This window comes from Triplophysa dalaica, chromosome 18, assembly GCF_015846415.1.
Source record: "Triplophysa dalaica isolate WHDGS20190420 chromosome 18, ASM1584641v1, whole genome shotgun sequence".
NCBI classification, from domain to species: Eukaryota; Metazoa; Chordata; class Actinopteri; order Cypriniformes; family Nemacheilidae; genus Triplophysa; species Triplophysa dalaica.
The window spans coordinates 9,411,729-9,437,920 of record NC_079559.1 but is presented as its reverse complement, the minus strand read 5'-3'; the positions used below and the strand labels follow the sequence as shown (position 1 = coordinate 9,437,920).

The 26,192-nt window shown below is 39.1% G+C and overlaps 2 protein-coding genes across 3 annotated transcripts; both read right to left on the bottom strand.

Annotated features, from left to right (window-relative positions):
• Positions 1-224: 224 nt before the first annotated feature.
• Positions 225-8,340, bottom strand: arih2 (ariadne homolog 2 (Drosophila)). The gene is made up of 15 exons (XM_056772636.1): positions 8,166-8,340; positions 5,074-5,497; positions 4,835-4,902; positions 4,550-4,622; positions 3,744-3,885; positions 3,495-3,616; positions 2,923-3,032; positions 2,692-2,809; positions 2,477-2,527; positions 2,346-2,367; positions 2,107-2,258; positions 1,569-1,712; positions 1,183-1,251; positions 924-1,031; positions 225-851 (listed from the first exon to the last, which is right to left on the bottom strand). Exons 2-15 carry the CDS (start codon positions 5,299-5,301, stop codon positions 780-782), a joined length of 1,479 nt encoding a protein of 492 aa, XP_056628614.1. The 5' UTR covers positions 5,302-5,497; positions 8,166-8,340; the 3' UTR covers positions 225-779.
• Positions 8,341-9,065: 725 nt separating this feature from the next.
• Positions 9,066-16,779, bottom strand: xpc (xeroderma pigmentosum, complementation group C). Of its 2 annotated transcripts, none has more exons than XM_056772615.1 (14): positions 16,511-16,779; positions 15,756-15,995; positions 14,004-14,100; positions 13,720-13,804; positions 13,464-13,621; positions 13,183-13,303; positions 12,043-12,135; positions 11,161-11,925; positions 10,926-11,086; positions 10,708-10,789; positions 10,419-10,550; positions 10,165-10,334; positions 9,944-10,037; positions 9,066-9,642 (listed from the first exon to the last, which is right to left on the bottom strand). In XM_056772615.1, exons 1-14 carry the CDS (start codon positions 16,599-16,601, stop codon positions 9,328-9,330), a joined length of 2,604 nt encoding a protein of 867 aa, XP_056628593.1. In that variant the 5' UTR covers positions 16,602-16,779; the 3' UTR covers positions 9,066-9,327. The 2 variants fall into 2 exon arrangements, with proteins under 2 accessions (XP_056628593.1, XP_056628594.1); XM_056772616.1 differs by lacking the exon at positions 16,511-16,779 and having other exon boundaries at positions 15,756-15,833; positions 15,934-15,995.
• Between the last annotated feature and the right edge of the window lie 9,413 nt (positions 16,780-26,192).

Sequence of the window (26,192 nt, the reverse complement as noted above, 5' to 3'; positions counted from 1 at the left end):
TATCGAGAAAAAAAGATAAAAAATGTACACAAGGATCAGTAAAATCTAAAAATAAAAAATGGGATTTTGGCCACTGAACAAAAACAATAACTTATAAAACCATTAAATAATTTGGTATTTTTTGAAAATAATGTTTCATTTTATTTTGTCCATTATGAATATAAATATACTATTTCAGATGTGGTTTCTGTATGTGTGTGCACAAGAAAAGACAAGAGCCACTGTCTAGTTTAAAAACGTTCTCTCAGTAACTATTTCTGTATTAATGTACAACCGTTGAAAATTACAGCATCATTTGTTTTTCATCTTTTTTCATTTTTCAGTTTTTTTAAATGATCTAACTACCAACAGCCTTTTCCAGGAAACAAATCATGACAAGCGAGAAAGAAAAGAAGGCCAAATGAGCAATGATGGAGGTGAAGAGTAAAACAGTGTTTGGAGTGTCTGTAGAAGCATGTGTGTGATGTAAGCCAACACCGAGGTGTGAAAATGCGATGTGTGTATGTATACGCTGGGAAACAATCATGCTATTCTTAAACCCTCCAGCCGAGTTAAGTTTAGAAAGCCTTAAAATATAGGGGCATTGATGAAGATTAAACAAAAGGGAAAATACAGCTTAAAAGTGATGCTGTGAACGAGAGTAATAGAAAGAAAGAGATGCACAAAACGTTTTGAGATGCAGTGTAGAGTTTTGACAAAGGATGGGGGATATCTTTGGAGGGGGCAAGACGGTTGAGAGAAGATACAACTCGATTCAGATGTAATGGATGGACGGATGTTCAGGTATCGTGAAAATCCTTCAGCAGCGTTCGTCTCTTCTGCTCAGCAATGTGCATCTGATTTTCCAGATCCTATAGGGTTAGAAACTCATTAGACATTGTCATGATCCATTTTAAATTTTAAGCCCTCGTTCGCTCTCTTACCCCTCTATCGTTGGCGCTCGGCTCTCCTCTCTCATAACTATCTGCTCTCTCCACTTTCCATGAAAGGTTCTCGATCTCTGCCTCAAGCTGGGCCTGCTGATACTCGAACTATAGAAAATAAGCAATGTAAGATTTCAAATTACTCAGTTTTACATTATCAGTGGTAGAAATACATACCATACATTTATATAATTTTATAATTACAATTTTGCAATTGCTGCTTGACTAAATATCTTCTAATGGATAAGTAGCTACTCACCAGTTTTTTGCGGGGTCCAGACTCCATGTAGTAGGCATAAGGATAAGTGTACTGCAGTGTGTAACGACACTATGGAGAGAACAGACGCAATGTGTACTTAGTAGGACAAAATGATTTAAAATCTCACTAATATAGTAAATAATCAAAAACTAGAGTTCATTTTAAAATGTTTTTATTGATGAATTTGGCAGAGGCTTTGATCCATAGCCTTGTACTATGTGCATTAGCTGTAAATGTTCACAAATATGAAGGAGAAATGAGATTGTTATAGTCTAAAAGTGAAGAGACTGGGCTAAAGATCCAGAAACTGGAGAGTTAAATTTTGACGGATTATTCGAACTATGAAGTTCCAATGAATAAAACATCTGCTAAAAAACAATCTGTACCTTTGCCAGTAGCTTGGCAGCATTAAGCAGGTACTGCCAGTCAATCCAGGTGCCCAGATTGTTCATGACTCTTTCTTGAATCTTCTCCTGGATCCGCTGATACGTCTGTGCCTCCAGCTGCATGCTCTTATTGTGGTTCTCCCACTGGACACATACACAAATGTTATTGACCGATGAATACCTTAGTGTCCTGATACAGGAAAAGGTCTTTTGAAATCTCTCAGAAATGTAACTGTGCTTTTAAGTAACAAGATCTATAAAAATAGATTTGACACCTTCGCAACCCAGTTGAAGTGACTCACAATGAAATAGATATTTACATGTGACTCCCTGTAACAATTTGATTTAAGCATATTGCTAAGCTAAAAATAAGGTACTTCAACAAGCTCAAGATACATAGCAGACAGTTATTAGACTGAACAGCACTGACACTTTTTTTATTGACCGAGCTTGTCACAATATTTTGTGTATGTTACCGCCAACTTAAAAAAATGCTATCATTACGCTATCTTTTAGTTTGAGTTTGTTCGTGTCTCACCCTCTCAAAGTAGAACAGGTATTTTTTGAGGGCCTCTCTTGCTTGCGCTTGCTGGCTCTGATTCACGATGTCTGGATTCTCTTTGTAGCGACTGCACTCGTAATACTCGCTGCCATGAGTCTTCCAATCACCCAGACACATCCAGCAGAAATCTACACAGCCACAACAACATTATTATTACAATCAAAAGCAATTTACCCCTTCAGAGGAATTCGATCTTGTGCTTTTTTCTAACTTACCATGTTTACACTTGGAGCATTGCTAAAAAGAGACAGGAAAACTAGTTCAGTTATAACAAGCCTCATTGTTTTTTTAAGATGCATCTCGCTATAATTAAAAAAAATTAAATCTTCAAATCACAACTCCTTACCATGTGGTTGCATCCTCCGTTCTTTTCAATGCAGATATTGCATTTAGGGCACTGGGGAGGAAATGGCACATAAGAATATAAGGAAATGAAAGATAGAAGGCTCTGGCGGAGCTGTGAGTTTGATTCCGTTTACATGACACAAAATTCAGAGTGCAACATTTGTAAAAATAAATCTGTACATGAGTGTGCATGTTTGATATATTTAGTGCTCATACGTCTTTAGTGTGTGCACTGATGTAGTTTGCTGTCTCGGAGTCATCTGCACATTTCGTCAGCCATTTGCGGATGGTAGCGCAGTCCGTAGGGGCATGATACAAATGTCTGCACTTAAAACTGAAGACAGACAGAGTCAAATCAACCTTTTGCATCACATAAAGTACATACCGTCACAACATGGAATGAAATGTTTGGAAAAATTAACATGCGTGTGCTGGTTTGTGTAATACCAGAAAACTTCTCCGCAGCGGCTACACTGAACTCTGCGAGCTCGAGGTTTCTGCACCTGTATAACTATTGGACAGTCAGCACCAGGACACAACTGCAGCTGGAAGTGACTCTACAGACAAACATGAAACATAAGGAGGTTAATACCGGATCAATGACTTCTGTTTTCTGAAAATTTACCAAAAAAGAAAGCCCGATCAGACTCCGGAAGTTCATGTAATATTAATGTCACGTTAAAGTGATATTTCACCTTAAAATAAAAATTCTGTCATCATTTATTCACCCTCATGTCATTTCAAACCTGTTTGACTTTCTTTCAAAGAACACAAACGATGATACTCTTAAGAATGTTGTCAACTGGCACCCATTCACTTGCATTGGTTTTGTGTCCATACAAAAGAAGTGAATGGGTGCCGGGACTGTGTGGTTATCAACAAATTTGTGTTAAAAAATGTCAAAGAGGGTGAGTGTGAAGAATGATGACAGAATTGCTATTTTTGGGTGATATCACTTTAAGAAATATAGAGCATTACAGTACAAAACTGAACTAAAATGTGATAAGACCGACACACACCTCCACGTAGTCCCTGAAGAGGTAGCGTCTGTATTTGTCCTTCAGTTCCTCGCTGGGCAGAAGAGGAAGAACGAAATCATCTGGCATTCGAAGGGAGCAGTCCTGTGCCATACAGGAAATCTCTACGCGCACACAAAATACATATCAGAGACCAGAATGCAGGTCAGGATCTTGATTGTGTACAAGCTCATTCTGATCAGCGATGCACAGCCTTTCACACATGCTGAAATGATTTATGTGTGCACTCACCCACTCCAACGCCATCTTTGACAAGTACAGTGCAGTGCTGCTCCCAGCATGCATTGCAGAAGGAGTGCTGACAGGGTAGAGAGAGGAGAGCATCTCGACGGACCAGCTGAAGACACACCCCACACTGCAGTGATGTCCCAGCCTGAAAAAATACACATGTTGATGTGGCTATTGACAAAGCAAAGCACTGATCCCATGTATACTGACATAACACATATTCTTAGTGTCGTACAACACAAGTGTTCAGCTGTTTTGTGCAATGGCTACTTTGCTCTTTGGAATAATTCTGATGGTTTATTCATAGCATTCTGCCGTCAATGTTTAGCATAATGACCTTTTCCACAGAACTACATATACATCTGAGCTAGTTTCATGCTTGTCGTGTCACTCCACATTTTAATTCTTCTCAAGTATAAAAGCAGTTGGGAATTTAAAGGGACTCGAAAAACACAAAATTGCAAGTCAATTTAAAGGGATAGTTCACCCAAAAATAATAATTCTGTCATCATTTACTCACCCTCGAGTTGTATAAAACCTGTATGAATTCCTTCGTTCTGCTGAACACAAAAGAAGATATTTTGAAGATTGTGGGATAACAATCATTTCTAGGGCATTTTAGACTACCGTGGTAATATTCTTTCCTATAATGGTAGTCCACAGTGCCCCAAAACTGGTTGTTACAAAAATTCTTCAACATATCTTTCTTTGTGCAAGAAAGAATAAGTGATGACAGAATTTTCTTTTTTGGGTAAAAAATCCCTCTAAATAAAGGTTAATGTATCTAAAAGCACATTATTCTGACTTACAGTGAGAGATCTGCTGGTGCTTGTGGTCTGGACGAGAGCCTCACAAAGCAACTGAGAAGAATTTGACTTAAACCTTAAAACACAAAAAAGAAACCCATAGATTAAGACCGATACAGTTCATAATTGACAAAAAACATGTTCATGCATTTCCAGATCAAGCTTATATGTTCAAAATAAAGAATGTAGGAGTGAATGTGTGTATTCTATGAGGTCTCCATTAATTAGATGCTTGTCAACTACCCACAAAACTGCTGTGCATGACAGTGTTTTACTGTCTTAAATTACCTTTCGAGTATTTGTGACAACTGCCAGTGAAAATGTACAAGGACCAGTTTGGCTACAGCTGGTGACACCTGAAGAAAAAGAGCAATTTACCACTTAACAATCTATACAAATAACATATCGAAAACCTACTCTTATATGCGCACAGAGTTAAATTAATCTTAGCATTCATCAAACATCCCCTCTAGACATGGTCATAAAGGGGTTTGTCAAAACACACAGCATGTTTTTCGTACACGCACCTTTAGGGCGCTAGCTACATTGTTGACTTCTTCAGTTAGTACCCTCTGGCTTTCTCTGTATGTCAAACAGTTGAACTGATATTCTTCTGGGTCAAACGGTTCTTCTATTACCACATCTTCATCGTTATCGTAATAATATTTGATGTCTCCCTCCGCGGCATCTTCGTCGTCGTCATCAACGTACTCATCATTACTATCTGAGGCTTGGCTACTCATGTCCACAGACATAGCCCTCTGGGCCTGACTGACAGCCGCTCTCCACCAAACAGCAGCTTCTGAGCTGCTGCCCTCTGCCCCAGACTGGACCACAAATCCCAGGGGGGCTTGTGGCTTTTAGCAGCAACGAAAGAAGCAGAAGAAATCACACTCCCCGTCACTCATCAGGAATTTAACCAGGTTAAGCTTGAAGTGATGAATAAAAATACTGGAAGAGAATAAAAAAACATTCCCGACATGAATGGTCTTGTATCACACCGATGGGGTTTATTTTTGGACACAAAATATTCATTCGAAACGTTTTATTAGTTCAACAGTTATGAATGCAGACCTTCCACAAGGAAAACCTGTTTTCTTTTGAGTTTTAACACAAGACAAAGTTTAAACATGCTATCTGGTTTAATCATTTGTAAATCAAAGATCATATGTCGCTGTGGACCTTCTGAAACCTTGTATCTCCATATTTTGTCATTTTAATTTTTGCCATATATCATTACTATTAGTAACTCTTTATGTTTCTCACTGGTTTTGCAAACATCTAACCAATAAAAAGTATTAAAAAGTGCCTGTCATGTCAACACAGTACTTATAATTTAAAAAGTACAATGTTTTACCATTTCCTGAAAAAAGTTTTCAGAAGGACAGTTTTCAGAAGGACAGTTTTCAGAAGGACAGTTTTCAGAAGGACAGTTTTCAGAAGGACAGTTTTCAGAAGGACATCGACGATATGTTACGTATTGCGCATACTTTCATTTCCGTGTAATATTAAAGTCCACGTGAACCGGAAGTTAGCTATTGTTTTTACTTCCGTATTTTGACGCATTTCTGAGTAAATGGAATTTATCATGCAAAAAATAGTGGGCGTGGCTTCCATCTTTCTTCTCCGATTTGATTGGATGTATAAAAACAGCCGTTGAATTTTTAAATGGAGCTTGCAGCAGACTGACAGTTGAAGGGGAGGACTTAACGGATGCTCCGCCTAAGCAGTCTAGCATACGTCATGTAAAGGGGTCATATGGCACGAATACGTGTTTTTCTGTGTCTTTGGTGTTTTATAAGTTGCACATGCATGTTAAATTGCAAAAATTCAAGTGTCGGAACAAAAGACGCATTCTATCTAAAAGCAAATGGTCACCCAGACCTGCCTGAATCGACTCGTGTAACCACACCCCCACAAATCTACGTCAGTTCGTGGTATGATTTGACTAAGAACGCCCAAATGTATAGAAGTAAGTTGGGCGAACCTGTCAGTACAATCGCTTTAGAACCTGATGTTCAAAATATGGAAAAAGGATTAACATTTCTGTCACACGCTTGGAGTATTCGACCAAACACTACGCACCGGTTAACTGGCCTAGGCCAATCATAGCACATCTCACTTTTCAGAGCGATGAGCTCTGTAAGAAATCTGCGCGTTTCAGAGAGGAGGGCCAATTATTGGATGTGGAAAATAAAGCGAACCTTAAATCATGTATATACACTGCATTATTATCTACAACAAACGATAATATTTGTTTTAGCAGTGTCATTTGACCCCTTTAAGACTGATAGTTATTACTGGAAGGAAGTACATTTTCGGTTGGTAACTAAAGATTATGAGGGCACAAATTTTTTAAAAAGAGAATGACCTACATTGTTAAACTATTTACAAGAAATGCTGGAATAATTAATGAAAAAATATGCATTGTCATTTTTATTTCGCTGGGACTTTAAACTAAACCAGTCAAAATGACATGCAGTACCTGGATGACTCAGTGTTATTAGTTTTGAGTGAAAGAACAGAACTTTTCAGTTTTCTTTAAAAAAATGTTTTTTTAGTTTGTACTTTTACATTTATCACAGTTTTATTACAGTAACCACCGTTTAATAATGATATATGTCATAAAGCTGTGGTGTTTTTAAATCTTCCTTTGGGAAAGTAATGGAAAATGGACAAAACATTTGACCGGGGTTTAAAGTAGCCTTGCGAATGTCCTCAATTTAATGGGGTCAATGATATTCGCTAAGCTTGAACCTCTGGTCAAGGAACCTTTCTTTCATCTACAAACCTGAACATTTCTTCTGAAGGTTGTTTTTAAAGTTGTCTGTCTCAATGTTAACAACAAACATCTCTTTACAGTTTAGATCGGCTTAACGATCACTTTTAACGGATTGCACGGCGTACCGACAGACAGCAGGACCAGGGAAGGCCGCGTGACTGCGCGCGTGACGATCAGAGATCAGAGCTGTGCGCGCGCCTGTTGATGTGATTACAATCACAGATTGTCCCTAAAACACGCACATTGCACAGTGCAACCGGGGATACTGGCCGGGTATGGGACGACCTGGCCCGGTCCCACACGCTTGTGACTGTCTGTCCCTCACATTCCACATGATACTATAAATAAACGCATAGCGCTATGGGTGGTATACGAATATCACTCACTCAGCGGAGAGGTTACAGATCACGGTTTAGGTGAGGCGAGGTAACGTTAGGGCGGATTGGGTGGGGGAGGCAGGCAGAGGATTGCAAACTGACCGTGTAGATGCTTTGTTTACTCCACACGAATCGGCCCGCACCAGCTGTTGCTTCTCTTTAGAGGAGCTCACATATACAGCACCGCGATCGATGCGCAGTCATCTCGCTCCCCCACTTGATATCCGTTGTATAAATACGTAAACCGCACAGTTTAAAAAGCACAAGTCTGTGCAAACTCGTAAAAGTTATTGCATGTGTCGTTATTGTAGCCTTAAGATCTTAATTCGCAGTCAACCGCCGATGCTCACTCCAGCTCGGGGATTCGTCTGTAAACAAGGCCGTTGTGGTCCCTTTGATATGACCGTCGCCCCGATTGCTAACAGCCCCCGACCGTACATAACACGCGTACTTTACTTACCTACCGGACCGCGTCGGGTCGCTTCTCGACGCTAGCTGAAGAGAGATCTTCGGACAGAGATCCGATCAGTTCGCGTAGATGAGTCGCAGCAGATCGGAAGTACGGGGGGATTCTAGTGCGTCGTCACTTCCGTGTCCGTCCGAGTGAGCCTGTTTTCCAAACCGAATAGACTCTAGTTACTTGCTGAGGCGTGGCCACACACTCGGACATAACTGACATGCACACTTACAGTCAGACACACAAAGCACGTTTTCATGCAAATGTAGGTCAACAAAACCTAGGAAAACAAGAACCAAGATTTACAATGTGTGTAATGCACGTGCAAAGACACGCAACCTAGTTACGCCCTCGACGTAGTGCTTACTGCTAAATCTCTGTTAAATTTAATTTTGAAACAGTATTGAAGGATGAGGACAAGCGAGAGACATTTAATGTCGCTTGGATGAAATTTAAATGATACAAACTACATGTGGACGGGTTGGAGGTAAATTTGTACAAAATGTTTACCACTATTAACTATTTATTCAATAGTCAAATGCGCAGAAAGCTGTCAAAATAAACAAAAAGTGAAGTGCATTCAAACATCTTCAGATGGAGGCATTTAGATTAATGTTTTCAACTGAAGGCTCGGAAAAAGTTTTCAAGATGACTTAAACTTATTTAAAACAAGATAAAACAAGCTAGAATTATAAGCCAATAATATCTCTTAGTTTTGGGTTATGTTTAACGAATATATATATTTCTAGATATTCTAGAGAGAATATTTTATATTGTTTAGGATTTTGACTGTGTCCTTATTTGAAGTAAAAAAAGTTTGATATATATTGTTTAATGGGAAAGGCTAGAAAACCTTTACAGTTACTTAAGCTCAATGGAATTCATAATAAACATACAAAAATCTGCAAAATACTAATTGTTTATTTTCATGTTTATGTTCTATAAAAAATATTTTGTATACATAAACAAATTTACAGAAGAGCTTCTGAAAACGTGACATTAAACAAATGTTTGAAGATATGTCTAGATCTTTACAATTTCCCTGTACATGCAGATTATTTATAAAAGGGTCAGCAACTGTGTATTGATACAAGGGTGTTTACAGGCATTTGGATATATTCCATACAAAACAAATTAAAAGTACATAAAGAGATTACAGATTCAGTCACACTTTTTCAAAAGGAAAGAGATGTTTTTGTTCTCCACGTTTCTCTCGTCTAGTCACACGCTTTTCAATCTTCTTTTCCTGCTCCTCTTGCCTGTTCATTGGCCAGGAAATTGCCAGAGAAGGTGGTGCTGTCTGAGACCCGCTTTCTTCCTCCTCCTCTGATGACAGCCCTTCAGCACGGTCTTCTTTTGCTTGCTCAAGCACCGCCCCTGATGTAAGCCCCTGCTGCCCATAGCGACGCTTCAGTCTCTCCTTTATCAACAGGCCTTTGACTAGCAGACACCAGTTAGCAACTGCTCGTTTCTCACATTTCTGTTAAAAGATGCAAAATGTTTCTTAAAAGTTTGGAAATACCTAATTCTTATATTTAATAAATCAAAGTCCAAAATCTGTTTTAGGGAACATTCTTTTTTCATGTAATATTAAAAATGATTATAATTGTAACAAGGCACATTCTATTTCTACGTAAGTTCAGACAATGGTGAAGAATGAACTAGAAGGGTTTTGTTTTCAAAACTGTTCTGAATGTAGTATAAAATCAAATTTATAGACCTATTTTTTTTTTATTAGGAATGCATTAGCCTTGTAAAAGAAAACATCAACATGTTTTTACCTCTTCTTCTTTCTTTTGCTGAATATCTTGCTCATTTTCCCAGGCTGCTTTTAAAATTTCCTGGTGTTCTTCGCAGACTACATAGCCATCAGTACTAAAAGACAATCAAATGACATCAATTACACACACGCACACACACATATATATGCATACATTAAACTTTTTAACATTAAAATATTTTACGAATAATGAAATACCCATACAAAGATAGACAAACTCACACAGCATGTGAGAATCCACAATGGGAATCAAAGCCAGTTACTGCCGCAGCACAGTCGATGTTTAGTTTTCGAGCCACTTTGTGCAGATTTGGCAAGCGCAGGTGAACACATCCCACCGGTAACATGCTTTGCACAAACAGGTGCACATTTCCAAATTCATTACGTGGTACCTGAAACACACAGACCAGACTTTGAGTTACCTTAGGCAAAAAAAAGAATAATCTCATACACACACAAAAATATTACACACTCACTTTGCCATCGACGGCAACTGGAGGCTGGTACTCTTCTGTTTGCCAGAGTCCGAAAAGAGGCAGATCTTTTGCATCCTTTTGCTGTGACATCATTCTGGCTTTACGAGAACGGTTGGAAACACCAAGCACCATCTGACAGATCATAGAGATAAAACTTACTATAAAATGTATTCCTTTACTTATTTTACCGACCACAATAGCACCTTTCCCAACTTGAGTATTACAACTACAATAGTGCACTTAAATTTCATATTTAATATTAATGGTGAACAACCACACGATGCATTACCTTGTATGGTTCTTCTCCTAGTCGAACAGTTCTAGCTTCCTTCAGCCAGGTGTCTCTAGAATGCAGCGTATGCACACAATCTCTAAAAACCACAACAAGCAAAGAAACAATTACAAAATACACTAATTACAATTATGTTTCCCTTTTTGTGACACAATTCTAAAGCAAGGAAATGCGGGATTGAAACAAGAACACATGGTCGACTCGATAGTATTTACCGTGAGTAAGCCGGCTCTCCTCTACAATACCCCAATATAGCTGCTGTAGGGGGATAGAGGGCCTCGTATTTCAGTAAATGCCTCTTTAGCGCGTACAGTGGATGGTTCTTAAATTCAGCTATCGATGTTGGCAGCGGCTTGTCCAATAGCTTCGCCTGCATCTGTGGAAGAGAAGAAACGTTGAGTCTGGATCACACGTGATGAGATATAAACATGTTTATGTGTTGACTCAAACCTCCTGGTCTTCCTTCCGTCCCCTAATGGCATCTGGAGATTTGTAGAGCTCCACAGTCTCCTCCCACCATTCAGAGTCGATACGTCGTCGCCTTGATGATGTCAGCCAAGTGGGGTCATACCTGCTGCTGAGATCTTTCAGGTATCCCTCATCATCCACACCAACCACATAGGTTACTGGCTGTGTCGCCTGATCAGTGCACAGCAGTGGCTGACCAACCCCTTGATCCACATCGACGCACACCCACCTTCCTGTACTTTCCAAATAAACCTCCAACCACTCGTCGGCACCTTTCCCTTCCTTTCTTGTAGATCTTCGTCTCTTCACCACTTTCTCTTCCTCCTCTTCTTCTTCTCCACTCATGTCCTCCTCTTTGATCTCACTTGAACTCAGAGAAGCCCGACTCTTTTCTTTATCCTTTGACTTCCTGCATATTTTCATGACCTCAAAATCCGAGTCTCCACTATCATCCTCTTTGGTTGGTCTAAACTCCTCCTCGCTCTCATCGGCTTCCTCCTCCTCACTGCTGTTCTCTTTATAAGACACTTTTGATGCAATGCTTCTTCTTCTGCTGTTTTTGGGTTTTTGTCCTCCCAATGTCTCTTTCTCAACTCCTTCTTTCTTTTTTCGTCTTTTTCCCCCCCTTTCCTCTTTCTTAGCTGCAGTAGTCTCCGCAGATGGGCGTTTGGACCCAGAGGATACTTTAAGATTTGGAGAAGGGTTCTGATTTTTGGTAGGAGGGCTTTTGGTAGGTTTGGTGTTATTCTAAAAACAAGAAAAGCGGTCCGTCTATCAAATGCAATAAAACAGCTTTCGAAAGCCATAAAATAAACAATAATAAATAACAAATAATAAAAAAACAACCAAAAATGTGTACATTACCTTGGAGGCAGGTGGTGGCTTAAAAGACACCGGTTGTAGTGACAGCACCAATCGGCAAAAGAGTCGCAATGACCTCAGCACCAATAATAACAGCTACAAGTAATGACATCATACATACAGTTAAGAAATCAGAAATTAACGAAAATTACCATGCAAATATACTTTGTTTCTAAGCCTATCAATGGCTTAATCTCCTTCCTATAACCACTTTATCAGACACAGTGGCGATCAGTGCCTCCTCTTCAGGGGAAGCAGGAATTCAAAATATGTGTTTGGCAGGTCATGTCAAAATATGTGTTTTTTCATGTGTGTGGAGTGGCATATCATGTGTTCAGTGCGTCATGTGTGTGGCGCATCATGTCAAAATATGTGTTTGACGCGCCATGTAAACCTATGTGCATCATGCATACGTGCCTGCTGCAGACATGTCGACTTCTGCGTCAGACCTACCCCGTAGCCTCTATAGGTAAGTTATGCAACTGCCGGTTTTGTGTCGTTATCCCCATCGACAGGCAAAGGCATGTTGCTTGTGTAACCAAGACAAGAGCCGAAGAAAAGCGGTTTGTTGTGTGCTTTTTGATAAGCATTTAGTAGTGAAAAGCAGCAAGCACTTTTGCAGCTTAAATTGTTAATACAGGAAAACACAATCTATTTAGATAATTCATTCTGAAATGAATACGAGTAAACCCGATGCTATCGTTGAGTTTTTTTTTTCCTTAAGGTTTGGGGTTCAAGCAGACCAATCAAAGCGCTTGCGTCCATGTCACATTGGCTACGTTGTACGGTGTATGCCTCTCTGCGTAGGGTACAGCGTAGGTCTGATGCAGAAGTAAAAATAGCACTTTAAGAGTGTGTCTTGCCAGTATCTTGTGAACACAAGTGTCTCTTTTATTATAAACCCCTTCGACGTGTCTGCAGCAGTGTTTTGACATGACTTCCTACACACATGACGAGCTAAACCTATGTTTTGCTGAACTTCGCATTACTGCTTCCCCTAAAGAGGAGTCACGGATCACCACTGATCAGACGCCTTTTCTATTTTTTCAACGGGCTGCCAAACTGTAGGCCAAAGGATAGACCTATAATGCCTACAATAATCCAGGACATTCCAAGGGATAAGGGAAGTGAAATCTTGCTCACATAAGTCATTTCCTCATGGTCCCTTGCTGATAAACAACCTATCCGCTTCTCCAGCACTGTGCTAAGCTCCACCCCCTTTTCCTCAGGTACGGCAGGGTTTAACGTGAAAGTCATCTGAAACCTGGATATAGCCACACCACAAATATTATTAATTTACACACAAAATACAATTAGAAAACTGAGAATACAATTGACCATAAAGAGAATAGTTGGAAAAATATTTTATTTTTATAAAACAGATTATTATTTAAGTGTATACACTACAATTGAATCAGGCTTACCATTTCAGAAGCCCTTCTAGGAAGCCCACATTTATACGTTTGGTCTCAACTGCGGTAAAGTGGTTAGGAAGTATTGACAAGGCAATAGCCATCAGGTCTGGATCACAGCAGAGCCTGTTCCGATAAAGTCCGCTGGCCAATAAGCAAAGCAGGTGAACCTATATGAGAAAGGAAATGAGAAACAACAAGAAATCAGAGATCAGTACAACAAATAACCCATTTTCTTTAAACAAACCAACGTAGAAAACATGCACACCTTGTGTGTTTCCTCTAGCAGCTCCTTGTTTAACCGGTTCATCATTCGTCGCAGGTAAGTTTCAAACTCTGCTTTCTTTTTCTCCCTAAAAACAGTTGTCATGACATTACTCTTACATCTGTTGCTGACCATTAGAGAATAGCTAACCAATCTCAAGTTATAATAATTTCCAGTATATTTTTTAATTCTATTATTTTCATATCACAGATGAAAAAGTACTTAATTTACATGTATGACAACTGCAAAATAAAGGGATTATTATTTTCTTAAATTCTCCCACTTACTTTTTCTCTCTTTTGCGAGCCATGTCTGGAGTCTCTATCTCAATCTCCACAGGTTTGGATGGTACTTCTAGTTCTGTTGAGTCCATCGCTGTCATCTCTGAGAAACCATACAATATTAAAGAATGAATGGCAAAAAACACACCAGTGTACATTTAAAGTATTCATGGGTTTCATGTGACATCACACAGCGGTGCAGCCACCATTTGTAGGCAGCAAATCTCAAAGAAATAAGTTCATGTTTTACAATATCATCGTAGTACGGACCCCTGTCGGAGGGAAAAACATGCTCTGCAAATCAGTTTTGTTATTTGTTCCCTGTTTAATTCTGAAATCTGTAGCCACAAATAAATTAATGAACCGTGCTCACGCTTTTGACTACTTACAAATGCAATGGCATTTTTCTGGGCCAGTATGTTTTGGATGTTTATGTAAAAATAAAGCATTCATTTACTGTACAGAAAGTTATTAAACATTTTTAACAGACTTCAAAGATAAATCTAATCTAATATCAACAATAATATCAAGGATAGTAATAAATATGCTAATTAGTATTTTTGCCATAATCGCTCAGGTCTTAAAGGAAATGAATGTGTTTTTTGTATAACGTTATGTTTTTCTATTCCAATATACAAAAAAATGAGCGAGTCTTGAGATAATAGATAGCCTACAGTAGAAGGGTTTCTTTTTAATATATTTAATTTCACATGGACGTTGCTTTGTGGGGAATAACATGATTGCAAATAAAGCCTAATCAATGTTACAAGAAATAGTCGAAAATCTAAAAGCCAGTTGACAGAAAATAGTTATCAAAAAGATAAAAGATAATACGTAATTACGTTGAAAACTTGCACGTTCAACTGACTTGGTACTTCCGCCTATGTCAATCGTGACCTTTTCAACGTAATTAAGTATTTTGTGAAGTCATGAACACGCTTCACAGAACAGAGCAAGGCAATCACTTGTGTTTATTTTTTTAAATGACCGATCGTTTCACAATAAAAGACCCTTATTCATCGTCTGGTAGTGTTTAAAGCCCTTTGAAGCTGCATTGAAACTGTAATTTTGACCTTCAACCATTTGGAGTCCATTGAAGTACACTTTATTGAGAAAAATCCTGGAATGTTTTCATTAAAAAACATTTCTTTTAGACTAAAGAAACAAATACATAAACATTTTGGATGACAAGGGGATTAGTAAATTATCATGGAAATGTATTTTGAAAGTGAACTACTCCTTTAATATTGACATTAATAATTATAGACATAATAATAAACATTTCTTTAATCTCGTTTCTATAAATTCTCAAGGTAATGTACAATATTTTAAAATGTAATGTTAAAAATAGTTTTGCTAAACTGTGGAAACTTTGGGAATGGATAGTGAAGTGGAAGCGTGACCGTGAACACAGTTTTTGTATTTGTAGTACAGATAATACAAATGAATGGTATTATTTAAAAGCTGAGGGCACAGATTGGAAACTCGTGAGTATGGTTTATTAATCTATGAACAGAATTTGCGGATTTGCTAAACAGAATGAAAGAATTACAAAACTGTGGCCTCGGATCTGAAGTCCTATTAGGCTCTGTAATATAGAGAGCGCTAGGTCCTCAAGATGGCGCGCACGCCAAAAAGGTCACGTGATTGAAAGCCATGAATATGATTATAACATGCATTCATGGCGAATCAATGCCACCCATCCGCAAGTTCAACTACAAGGTTTTAAAAACATTAATCTGAAAAAACACCATGTACCTTCCACCTCCTCCCAGTCCTCCTCTTCATCACTTTCTGCCTCCTCTTCTTTCATTTGTTTCTCTGGAGTTGAGCTCTCTGTGAAAAAAAGACTTACTTCCTCACTGTGATCACTGATTTCCTCCGGCTCATCCGGCTGAAAATATTTACTTGTTTTCCCATCAGAGGATTTTTTAACCTTTTTGGATACAGGAGATCTGACTTTGGAGTTTTTTAAGTTTTTGGCAATGATGCCATTTTCTAAAAAAAGAAAACCACATCATGAGTTACAGTCATAATAATGACAATAATAACAAATAAGTGTAACAAAAAATACTTTTACAGCAAATGACAATAAAACACAGTTTTATTCCCATAGCAACCAGATCAGTCTTACAAAAACATTATTGCCTGATCAGCCATCTATTTATATTATATTTCCAATGATTTACTTTAACTATGAAATAGAGACTGTCAGATTACTCCAACCCACCCCAAAAAGTATGCTGGACACGCCCACATTCATATAAGCGCATGATATTCATAGCACTGTCAAGAAGTAAATGTGTTTTTATTTTAAGCGCACAGTTAACAACAAACTACACAAGAGAACTCAAGCGAGTTAATGCACACCTGCACATCACAGCTGTCTGCAGCAACCGTACAATAAACAAAAAACCGCTACACTTATTTCAAGTTTTAACAGCAAATTTGAATTTAACTCATCAGAGATGAGCAGAAGAAAACTCAGGTTTCATAGAAAGTAAATAAGTTACCTTTGATTTTCTGTGTTATGGGTGCCTGCTTTTTCGTCTGCTTCGGTTTCTTTGTGCTCTTTTTTTGCACAGCATTTTTTCTCTTTGCCATGCTGTTGCTGCTCTGAGTGTTCTCAGATTACAAACAGCTGCAGATCAAACGAATTCTGGTGTGTTTAGCGAAAGCAAAACTTACACTACACGTGAATTTGGGTAATGTTACACGAAGACCCCTGTTACCCAACACAACCACATTCCCCTTTCATAAAACTGAATGCATGCACTTGCTTGCAAAAGAGCCGAGCGAAGACGTCACATCCGCATCCTATCAGCAATCCGGTTGCATTACTATCATTTAAACGCTAGAGGTCAGTGTTTCACGTGTCTTATTTTATCTGGCAAAGCGGCGATAATCATTTGTCATGTTGATAACATTGTCGTTGTGTATAATTTTGACTTTTCTACTAAATTAAAAATGTCCCCATATGAAGGCTACATTTAGAAAAATATCGTACAACCGTTAAAATATTGCTCAATAAATGTTTGTATAACCTAATTCTAATTTAGATTAATAGTTGTTTGGATACATTTGAATACATGTGCAGTTAGCCTCATTATCGTAATGAAAAAGACGGAATTACTCTGATAGAAAACAAAGAATGAAGTGTGATTATTAAATGTGTACATGGTGTCAAACAAACAAATAGAAAAAAACTAACAATGACGAACTCTCTAATGCTATTTTATGTTATAAATATTAACATAAAATGTATATATTATTAACAGTTTGTATTTAAATAGTATAATTGTCGACTACCATCCATATATATTATACATATAGTATAACAGTAAACAAGATAATTGTTAACAGTAATGCAGTCCTGGTGAGAATTACTTCTGGATCATCTGGACGCATGCCAGTAATTTGTAATGGTCCTGAAAATAATCGTTTTTCAAATTTAGGGTGAGATGTTTCCTGATCATTTTTATTAGGTTTAAATCTGTTTTAACTGCTTTTAACACATCTAACCATTGTTGAAGACACCACTTTCAGGAAGGAATACTACGAGGCATTAACTATTATCGAATAGTTTAACGGAACGGACTCAATTATTCCACTTATACCACAGTACAGGACATTGTTCAAATATTTAATTTCAATGTTTGGTACATATCGACTTGTTGTTGATGATAAGCTTGAAGCCCTGTGCAGTAGCGTTGTTAACCACCACGCAAACCACGTAAATGCGAAGGGCGCCGCAAGCTAGGGGTCCCCCTAGTGGCCACAAGCGGTAAAATCATTTGACGCTTGATTTTTAGACAGTCAGATACGCAATGAAGCGCACGTATCAAAGCGGTTCTCAAAAACGAAAGAGAGCAATCTAATACTAATTTTACGAATATAGCCAACAATGCTATAAACAGAATCATGAAAAGAATAATATTCTTTTCAAGACACTTTTTCATCCCAAAACCAAGAAGGTTTATTCTTATAAAAAACTGTAGAGAATTTTCTGCTATATGTGGTTCAACGTAAAATAAATCCAGTATATATTTATATGTATATATGTCTCATTAATTACAATACTCAATACTGCTGGGTGCATGTTTGTGTGTGTGCAGTGAGTGAGTGAGTGAGCGAGAGACCGCGCGCACACCTAAGTGTTTGCAGTAAAGTGACAGTAAAGCCAGTGATAATAAATCATTTATTCCTCGTATTGTTTCTATCTTCAGCAGTAAAATAAAAACCACGCAAACTTTTGAAAGACACAGAGTAGGTCTATCGAAATATATGTGTTATCAATTAGAAGCATCATGAAGAGGAAAACGAACCATAGGCTCTCATTGTTTATTAATTTATTAGTTTTTCTAATTAAGTTATTTTATTCATTCGATTTCTGTATGTGTATTTCTTGTTTTTGAAATGTTTTGTTTATTGAAACGAAACTGCACACGTTTCCATTAACATTAAAGTTTGACATTACTTTGACAATCCACCTATGTGGAATGATCTGCCCGCTGCTACAAGATCTGCAGATTTTGTAGCCATCTTTAAAAAAGTCTGAAAACATATCTCTTCCGTCAACACCTGACTGATCAGTTCTGACTTTTATTTCTTCTCTACTCTTTATAAAAAAAGACTCTAACTTAGCTCTGTATACTGTGTTAGGTTATATGAGACCAGTCTTCTTTTTTGATTGCACTTATGCTTTTGTTGTCCTTGTGCTGTCCCAATTGCTTCCATTGCTTACCCCATCTGTAAGTCGCTTTGGATAAAAGCGTCTGCGAAATGACTAAACGTAAATGATAAATGTGAGATCAAGAGCAGGGTGCTTTGTGCGGGGATGGCTTGTAGGCTACACTATAGGCCTAACCTTTCTATTGTTTAAATTTGGCGAAGTGATATGGAATTGTTATGCGGTCATCAGACCTGGAACACCTTCATATGTGTGCATTTACTGAAAGTTTATGCATACCCATAGAACGTTTGTCAACCAATCATATTGAAGCATTTAACAGCCCCTTGGTATAATACGTTTTAACTTAAACCTACCCAAAACCATGGTTTATTTAAACATTAAGAAATGGACACAATTTCAATTTGAGTCAATTTATTATTATTTTAAACTTTTCATTTAGTTTGTGAAGTACATGCTATAATCAGTGTGCTGTTTTATACATACAGGTTTCAGACCGAATACCAGGACAAATTTCCTGCTAATTGTATTATATGTTACAACTCCAGGAAAGTTGAATTAGTTTCTTTGCATTTTGTACTGGAAGCTAACCTCATTCAGTCAAGTTCATTAACATTATGGGCTGACTTTGTGTGTGTGTGTACCTGGTGGTGCTGATGCAAATGAACAGCTGTCTTAGCGTCACATGGCAGCAGATGTCCAGCCAGAGTGTGTTTGTGTGAGACTTCAGAGAGCCGTCTGTGCACTTGATTGGCAGTGCAGAATCAAATATTCTCCCTGCAGTGAGTCTCTCAATGGGCATCTGTCCCAGACTGATGCCAGGACAGGTGTGTGTATCATATGATTGGCAGGTAAAAAGTGTTGGTTGGCATCAAATCTGGATCCAATGGCAGGTCTCCATGATGACACAGTCACCCTGCCCTGCATGGCTTCCATCCCTATATGAGTCCTGAGCATCCTCAGATAGGAATAAAAAGCCATACGGGGCAGAGAGCAACGAAGGGGATCCGTAGGAAATATTTACATCAATTCACAAATAAATCACAAAAATTGTTCACCGTACAGAGATATCATTGTACCACAAATAAGTATTACGACAGGCGCGACATCTAGCGGAGATGTGTGGAGTTACAATACAGCTGTTAGCAAGAGACCTACGAATCTTTATATGCACTCGTGTATATGTCACTGCCATACTCGTCACTACTACCGTTGTGACCATTATAGGACATTCGTTCCGATACAAGGTCGACAAGAATAACGTCATATCCCTAATCTTTAAAAAATAGCGCTAGTTTTGCGAGCCGGTGCCAAAACGTATACTGGATGAAAAGAAACCAATTTTTTTTTGTAAATTATTTATAAAATTGTGACCTGTGTTTCCTTATTGTAACCAATGCGTTTTGAGGTTGGTGGCTGGGTTAGTTTCAATGATTGTAACCATGGGCGCCGTAAAGGGGTGGAAGGTTAGGACGATTCTAAGGGCCCAGCCTGATTTAGGGCCCAGAAGAGCAGACCCCCTTTTTATTTTCCTACTTCTTTTCTCTTTTTTTAATACATACATTAAATATGCTAGGGCCCCTCGTGCACTAAATGTGTATTTTGTCCGTTTTGACCATAGATTTAATATTTAAAAAACAAATAATGTATTTACTGTTTCGGTCACAACCCTCCCTGCTCCCTCTCACAATGGTTCATTCCACCTGCGCTCGCTAGTGTAGCGTCTCTTGCTTATTGGACTTGCCGCAGACAGTGACACACGCAGACACGTCACATCAAAAGTCAGGGAAACAAAAACGGAAAGAAAAGAAGTCAAGAGAAGACAGAGAACGCCAAAGTCGACAGTATGTCACACAGTTTTTCAAAAAGAAAGGTAGCTTGACCTATTCCTGTATTCCAAAACTTATTTTTGTTGCTACATGACCTGCTTTTATCTAGCGAGCTTAGTAAAATAATTACTGAATTATGATTTACATCCAACAATAATAACATCTCTGCTGTCTCCGGGACGGGTTATCATGTCTCGTAGACACAGATTCAGCGGCTGCTGCACACCCACGTACTCCTTCCCCCACGTCCCCGTCTCAGCCGAACAAGGTGAGCCTGAGCACGAAACTTCGCGAAGATTGAAGCCTCTAAACACGTCTTATCTACTGTGTTCGCCACATGATGATAACTTCGCAAAACAAAAAGTGATCTACACGCTTCAAAAATTACAAAATTAGTTTGCCGTGTCGTGTGTTCTGTGAAGTGACAGTGCGGCTGCTAAGATCGATGCTGTCAAACTTGACGTTCTTAATATGAATAAAATGCCCCAGAAAAATATAATATAAAATTGAATAAAACGTGTCTCTACTGTAGCTGATGTTTCCTGAATGAGCAGTTTGACCCAGCTAAAGCTTGTTCATGTTAAGTATATGTCAATACATAATGTTCTCTTGTGCTTGCAATTGCAATTGAGATAATAAATGTTCTCCCTTTTATGTAAACAAGTACATATTTCTAAAAAAAATTCTTGTTTTTGTAGGCTTTGTACTCATCTTTAGACATTTTAACTATGCAATGTGCTAAGTATCTTTTTTTAAGTATACAGGGCATGTTTATTGGGTTAAATTTTATCTGTAAAAAATGTAGGGGGCCCAGAAATTTTGGTTTCCATAGGGCCCAGAATTTCTGCCGGCACCCCTGATTGTAACGCACAGCTCCGTCAACGAGGAAGGCACTTAGAAGGCACTGCACCTGTTGTCCAGCCATTGCGATGTCCGAAAGCTGAGGTGAAATTTCACCAGAGGTGAATCCGCTCCGATAAAAAATCTTGAGTAATTCTCTCCATCCATGCAGGCTTCACAATTTAGTTTGCGCAACAGGAGGGAGCGCAAACACGATTAGCAATCTGTATAGAAAAATAGATATCATAAGTAAAATACAAGACAAGAGTGTAAAAAACAGAAATACACATTGATCGGGCTGTTTGGTACAAAGAAACTTGCAGCGCAAATCGTCACCCTGTCATACGTGACATTAGAATGACCATCGTATGATGATGAAATGACTGGAAACGTCCGTGTGACATTACTAAAACGTTACTCTGCACTAGTCACTCGAGCGTTGTTTTATTTTTTCTATTAAACATTTAAAAGTGCGCTTTATTCAACTCGACTTTTGCCGTGAATAAGTCAGAGAAAGACACACGGACAGAGGAAGTCCTGATCGATAATATCAATGACCGGATGAGAGAAGCCATGGCGCAGCAGCAATGTGACAAGAGAATGATGATGAACGGCGAAAGTGGTCCAGACTCCAGGAGCGAGCGCGGAGGAAAAGAAGTCTGTGGAGCATAAAAGTTATCACCGAACCGCATTCCTCATTCCAACGCATCGCGCGTTACGCGTCGTCCCGATCCCACCGACCCAAATGACCGCTTTCCAGTTCCCGTGCCTCAGCTCGGATGATCATGAATAAGAATCGGTAGTAGCGACTGTGAGCCAGCAGGTGGATGTGGCCTCGCCCAATCAGAGTGCCGGTTTAACGGGGCACAGCGGCGCGTCAGTCAGCCCGTCGGGCCGTTCCGAGTTTGAGCAGCGTTGTGCAGCTGTGCGCTCTTCCATTCACTCGCGCAGACAGAGGCGAGGGGGCCGCCGTAAGGAGGGGTGGGGGAGCGGGGCAGGGATGACCAATGGCAGACGAGGACCGAGAACAGAAAGGACATCATACCTGAGCACGAGACCGACCTCAGCGCGCGCGAGGGCTTTCCCCCTCCTCATCTGTTACAGAATCGCGAGTGTTAATAAAGGGCCGCGGTCGCTGAATAGGGTCTTTTTTAACCCTCTTTTCAAATACCGCCAGAAAGCAATTTCTCTTTGCCCCTGATTGTACACGAGAGACGTAGGACGCGCTAAAGCAGTTAAATATAAGTGTGTGTGTGTGTGGTTGTGTATGTGTGTCTTCATTCTCATGGGCACCTCACTAAGACAGCCTGCACTTGAGGTCTCTCTTCTCCAATGTGTGTGTGGTTCTTAGGTTCCCATTTTGTATTCTGTCAGGCGGTCGTTCCTGTTGGTTGTCCTAACAACACACTGTAGACCGAGACCGCTGAGACAAAAGACAGCTCCAAGTGTCTACTGAGAGAAGAAAAAGGTTTGGAGAGTTCTCTGCCCCCCTCCTCTACACTAGTGCATTCCACAGCGCACTCTTCCTCTCCCCTTCCAATGCTGTCTCCCGCACTGGGCGCGCACCATGGTGGAATGGAGAAAGGAAGGAGAGATGGGGTCAAAGCCATTTTTTTCGAGAGGGTTTCTTCGGGCGATAACGTAGCCATTTGAAGCAAATGTCAAATGATGTCACTCTTTAATCTGTTTTTGTTTTGTTGTTATGCATTGCACCCACAGAAAATAATTACTATGGCTCAGAGACAGATAGAGGTTGCAATATGCCAAATGCATTAGAATTCATAGAAAGTCAATGAAGTGGTTTTTAGAGGGCATATAAGCCAGGGTTTGTATAGGGATCCAAAATGCAAATCACAATATTTATGCTCTTTCTGAATGAATTGACTTCCTTTAGTTTTTCTACAAGAACAAAGCCAAAACAGCACCCTTTAGACATTGTGTTTGCATCATTTCTGTGTATTTGGAGTAATATTTGGATCACTAAAATAACAGTCTGTCTCTGTGATATGTCTGAATACCCCACACACTGATCCAACATAAAAACACTATGACTTCTGGATAAAAGAGTCCAGACACAATTGTGTAGCTTAAATCTCTTTGAGGGAAAAGACGAAATGGTATAAGTGGTTTCATGGTTGAAAGAGCCCTAATTCATTTTCCTTATATCTCCCACAATACACGTGTCAGAAATAAAACAATTTCAATACATACGATAAAATGCAAGTGAAAGCAATTGCATATAGAAAATTATCATTTGAAACAGGTAATTTGGAAAATGGCAATCAGTAATTCAGCATTTGTACAAGGCAAGGGATCCAGGTTTCTTTTGTGAAAAACACTGCCTGATTTTTTTACACAGAAACGAAAGCCTTCAGACAGAGATGGAAACAGAAATGTGTTCATGTAGCTCAACTGATAGACCATTGTGTTTGCAGCACATCGGCCATATGGGTTTGATCCCAGGAAACACACAAGCTGATCAAATCTATCCTTTGGATGCGCTGTAAATTGCTTTGGATAAAAGTGAAAAAAATAAAATTTTGTCATCATTTACCCACCCTTATGTCATTCCAAACCTGTATGATTTTCTTTCTTCTGCAGGACACTAATGAAGATATTTTGAAGAAAGTTGTGTAACCGAACAGCGCCGGCACCAATTCACTTCTATTGTATGGACACAAAACCAATGCAAGTGACTGGGTGCCAGTTACCAACATTCTTCAAAATATATAATTTTGTGCTCTGCAGAAAAAAGAAAGTCACACCGGTTTGGAATGACAATAGAGTAGCTGGACTTTTTAAAGACTAATCTGCAAAATATACATAAAACTATTTAGAGAACTCAGACTTGACTTCTGAACAGCCGGTTCACCTCAAAGACGCGTGTCTGTTTTTAGAGCTAAAGTTTGGCACACCTGCATGCGCGATTAGATGGTGGGATTGTGTGAACGGTAACGTCGCCCACCAGAACAAAAAGAGAGACAGGAAAACCAGAGAGTCATCTGGTCTCCTGTGAGGCACCCGTCAGAATTCCACGCTCAGCTCTCTGGACGCCGCACCAGCACAACCACACAATGGAGTGCATAATCAACTGGGATTTACCTAACAAAGAGTAGCCTGCCACACATGGGCAACACACACACTTGGTCACAGTCGCACATCATTCACGCGCGCTGGCACCTGAACGCATTCGGTAAAATACAAACAGGCAAACACTGGCATAGAAAAGCACACACTCACAGACCTGAAATAAGCACACCTTTGAGCCCCCAAAGCACTCCTACTCACAGTTTTAGATCCACTGAATCAGCAGCCAGAAGTGCCAGTAGTAAATGAGAACACACACACATACACAACACACTTTAATTAGTGATTGAAATGTGATTTGCAGAGCCGTGTGTTTGTGTGAATGAACATGTTTGTGTACACAGTACAGATGTGGATGGCTGGTAAATCGAGCAAGGAAGCATATGCCTGTTTCCAAGTACATTTGGCTGTGCATCTGTGTGTGTGTTTGTGTGCGTGTAATGTGAATGGATGAGTGAGTTGCGTGTGTATGTGAGCATGAGGTGCGAGTCTAGCAGGGGGTCTAACAGTTCTTTGATCATTACAGCCTGCGGAAGAGAAGTTCTGACAGAATATTGCAACCCCCCGTGCACACGCACATAGATGCACGCTCATGCGCACACCTAAACACCGTTTTCACTACGTTCAATTGAAATCTGTAATTTGTTACGCTGTGCGCTCATAAATGCATTTACATTCAATTTAGCAGATGGGAAACATCACGGAGGCATCAATACAGAAGATACGGAAAAGTAATGAAAAGAAAATAAGTAGGCCTACTCTTGATTATGGTTATGGTTTAAATTCAGCTGTCTTTTTTCTACTTGATCTAACCTTTGCAGTTCACATGAAATCAAAATTTTGCAGTGTAGTATGGTAGCTTTCTATGAGGGCTAGGATAGCTGTAAATAAGTGTGGGCCAAAACATTGACAAATTTTGCATTTATAAGATAAAAGCATTCAAAAATCACTGTTCCCGGAAAAACAGATCAACGATTTTTATGACATCACTCTGCACTTCTGCTCCTCATCGGATGGGCTATTCTGCAGTGCTGATCTAGCATATTTGAAATGGTGCTTTCATAAGTTTACACATCATTATAACATTCAAAGATTATGTTAAAAACGGAATTTTGTTTGATATAAACTTACATATCAGGTCACAATTTTGTCAGATTATTAAAGGTGTAAGAAATGTAGCATCATCTAGAGGTGATGCTGCGAATTGTGACCAAGGGGTCACTCCAACCCTCCCTTTTGTAGCACTACGGTTGCTGACACAAAAGTTGTGGTCACGTTTTATCTAATTTGCAGAAGGAGATAACAGTCATATTTACGAAAATCACCCTATAAAGCCGATTGTCCGTTTATGGCTACTCTAGAAACAACATGGGCTATGGCGAATTACATGTAAGGGGACCCCGGTTAATGTAGGTAGAAATATCTCCTTCTATGGTAATAAAAACATAACACTTAATTAAATAAGGTTTGAAGACATAGTTATATTATATTGCATTTCTATCAATATATCCACAAAAAATGTACCTTTAAATAACATAAATAAACAATATTTTCGACATAAACATGACAAAATATTTGCTCTATTCAACATATTTATAATCAGATTTCATTTTTTTACTGCTATAGAGAGACAGACAAGCAAAGATACCAGAATGATAACATTATCCAGGGTGTACTCAAACCCAGATCTCCCGTGAGCATAAAAGCTCAGTATGCTGGATCACTCGCACAAATCACAAGGTCAAAACT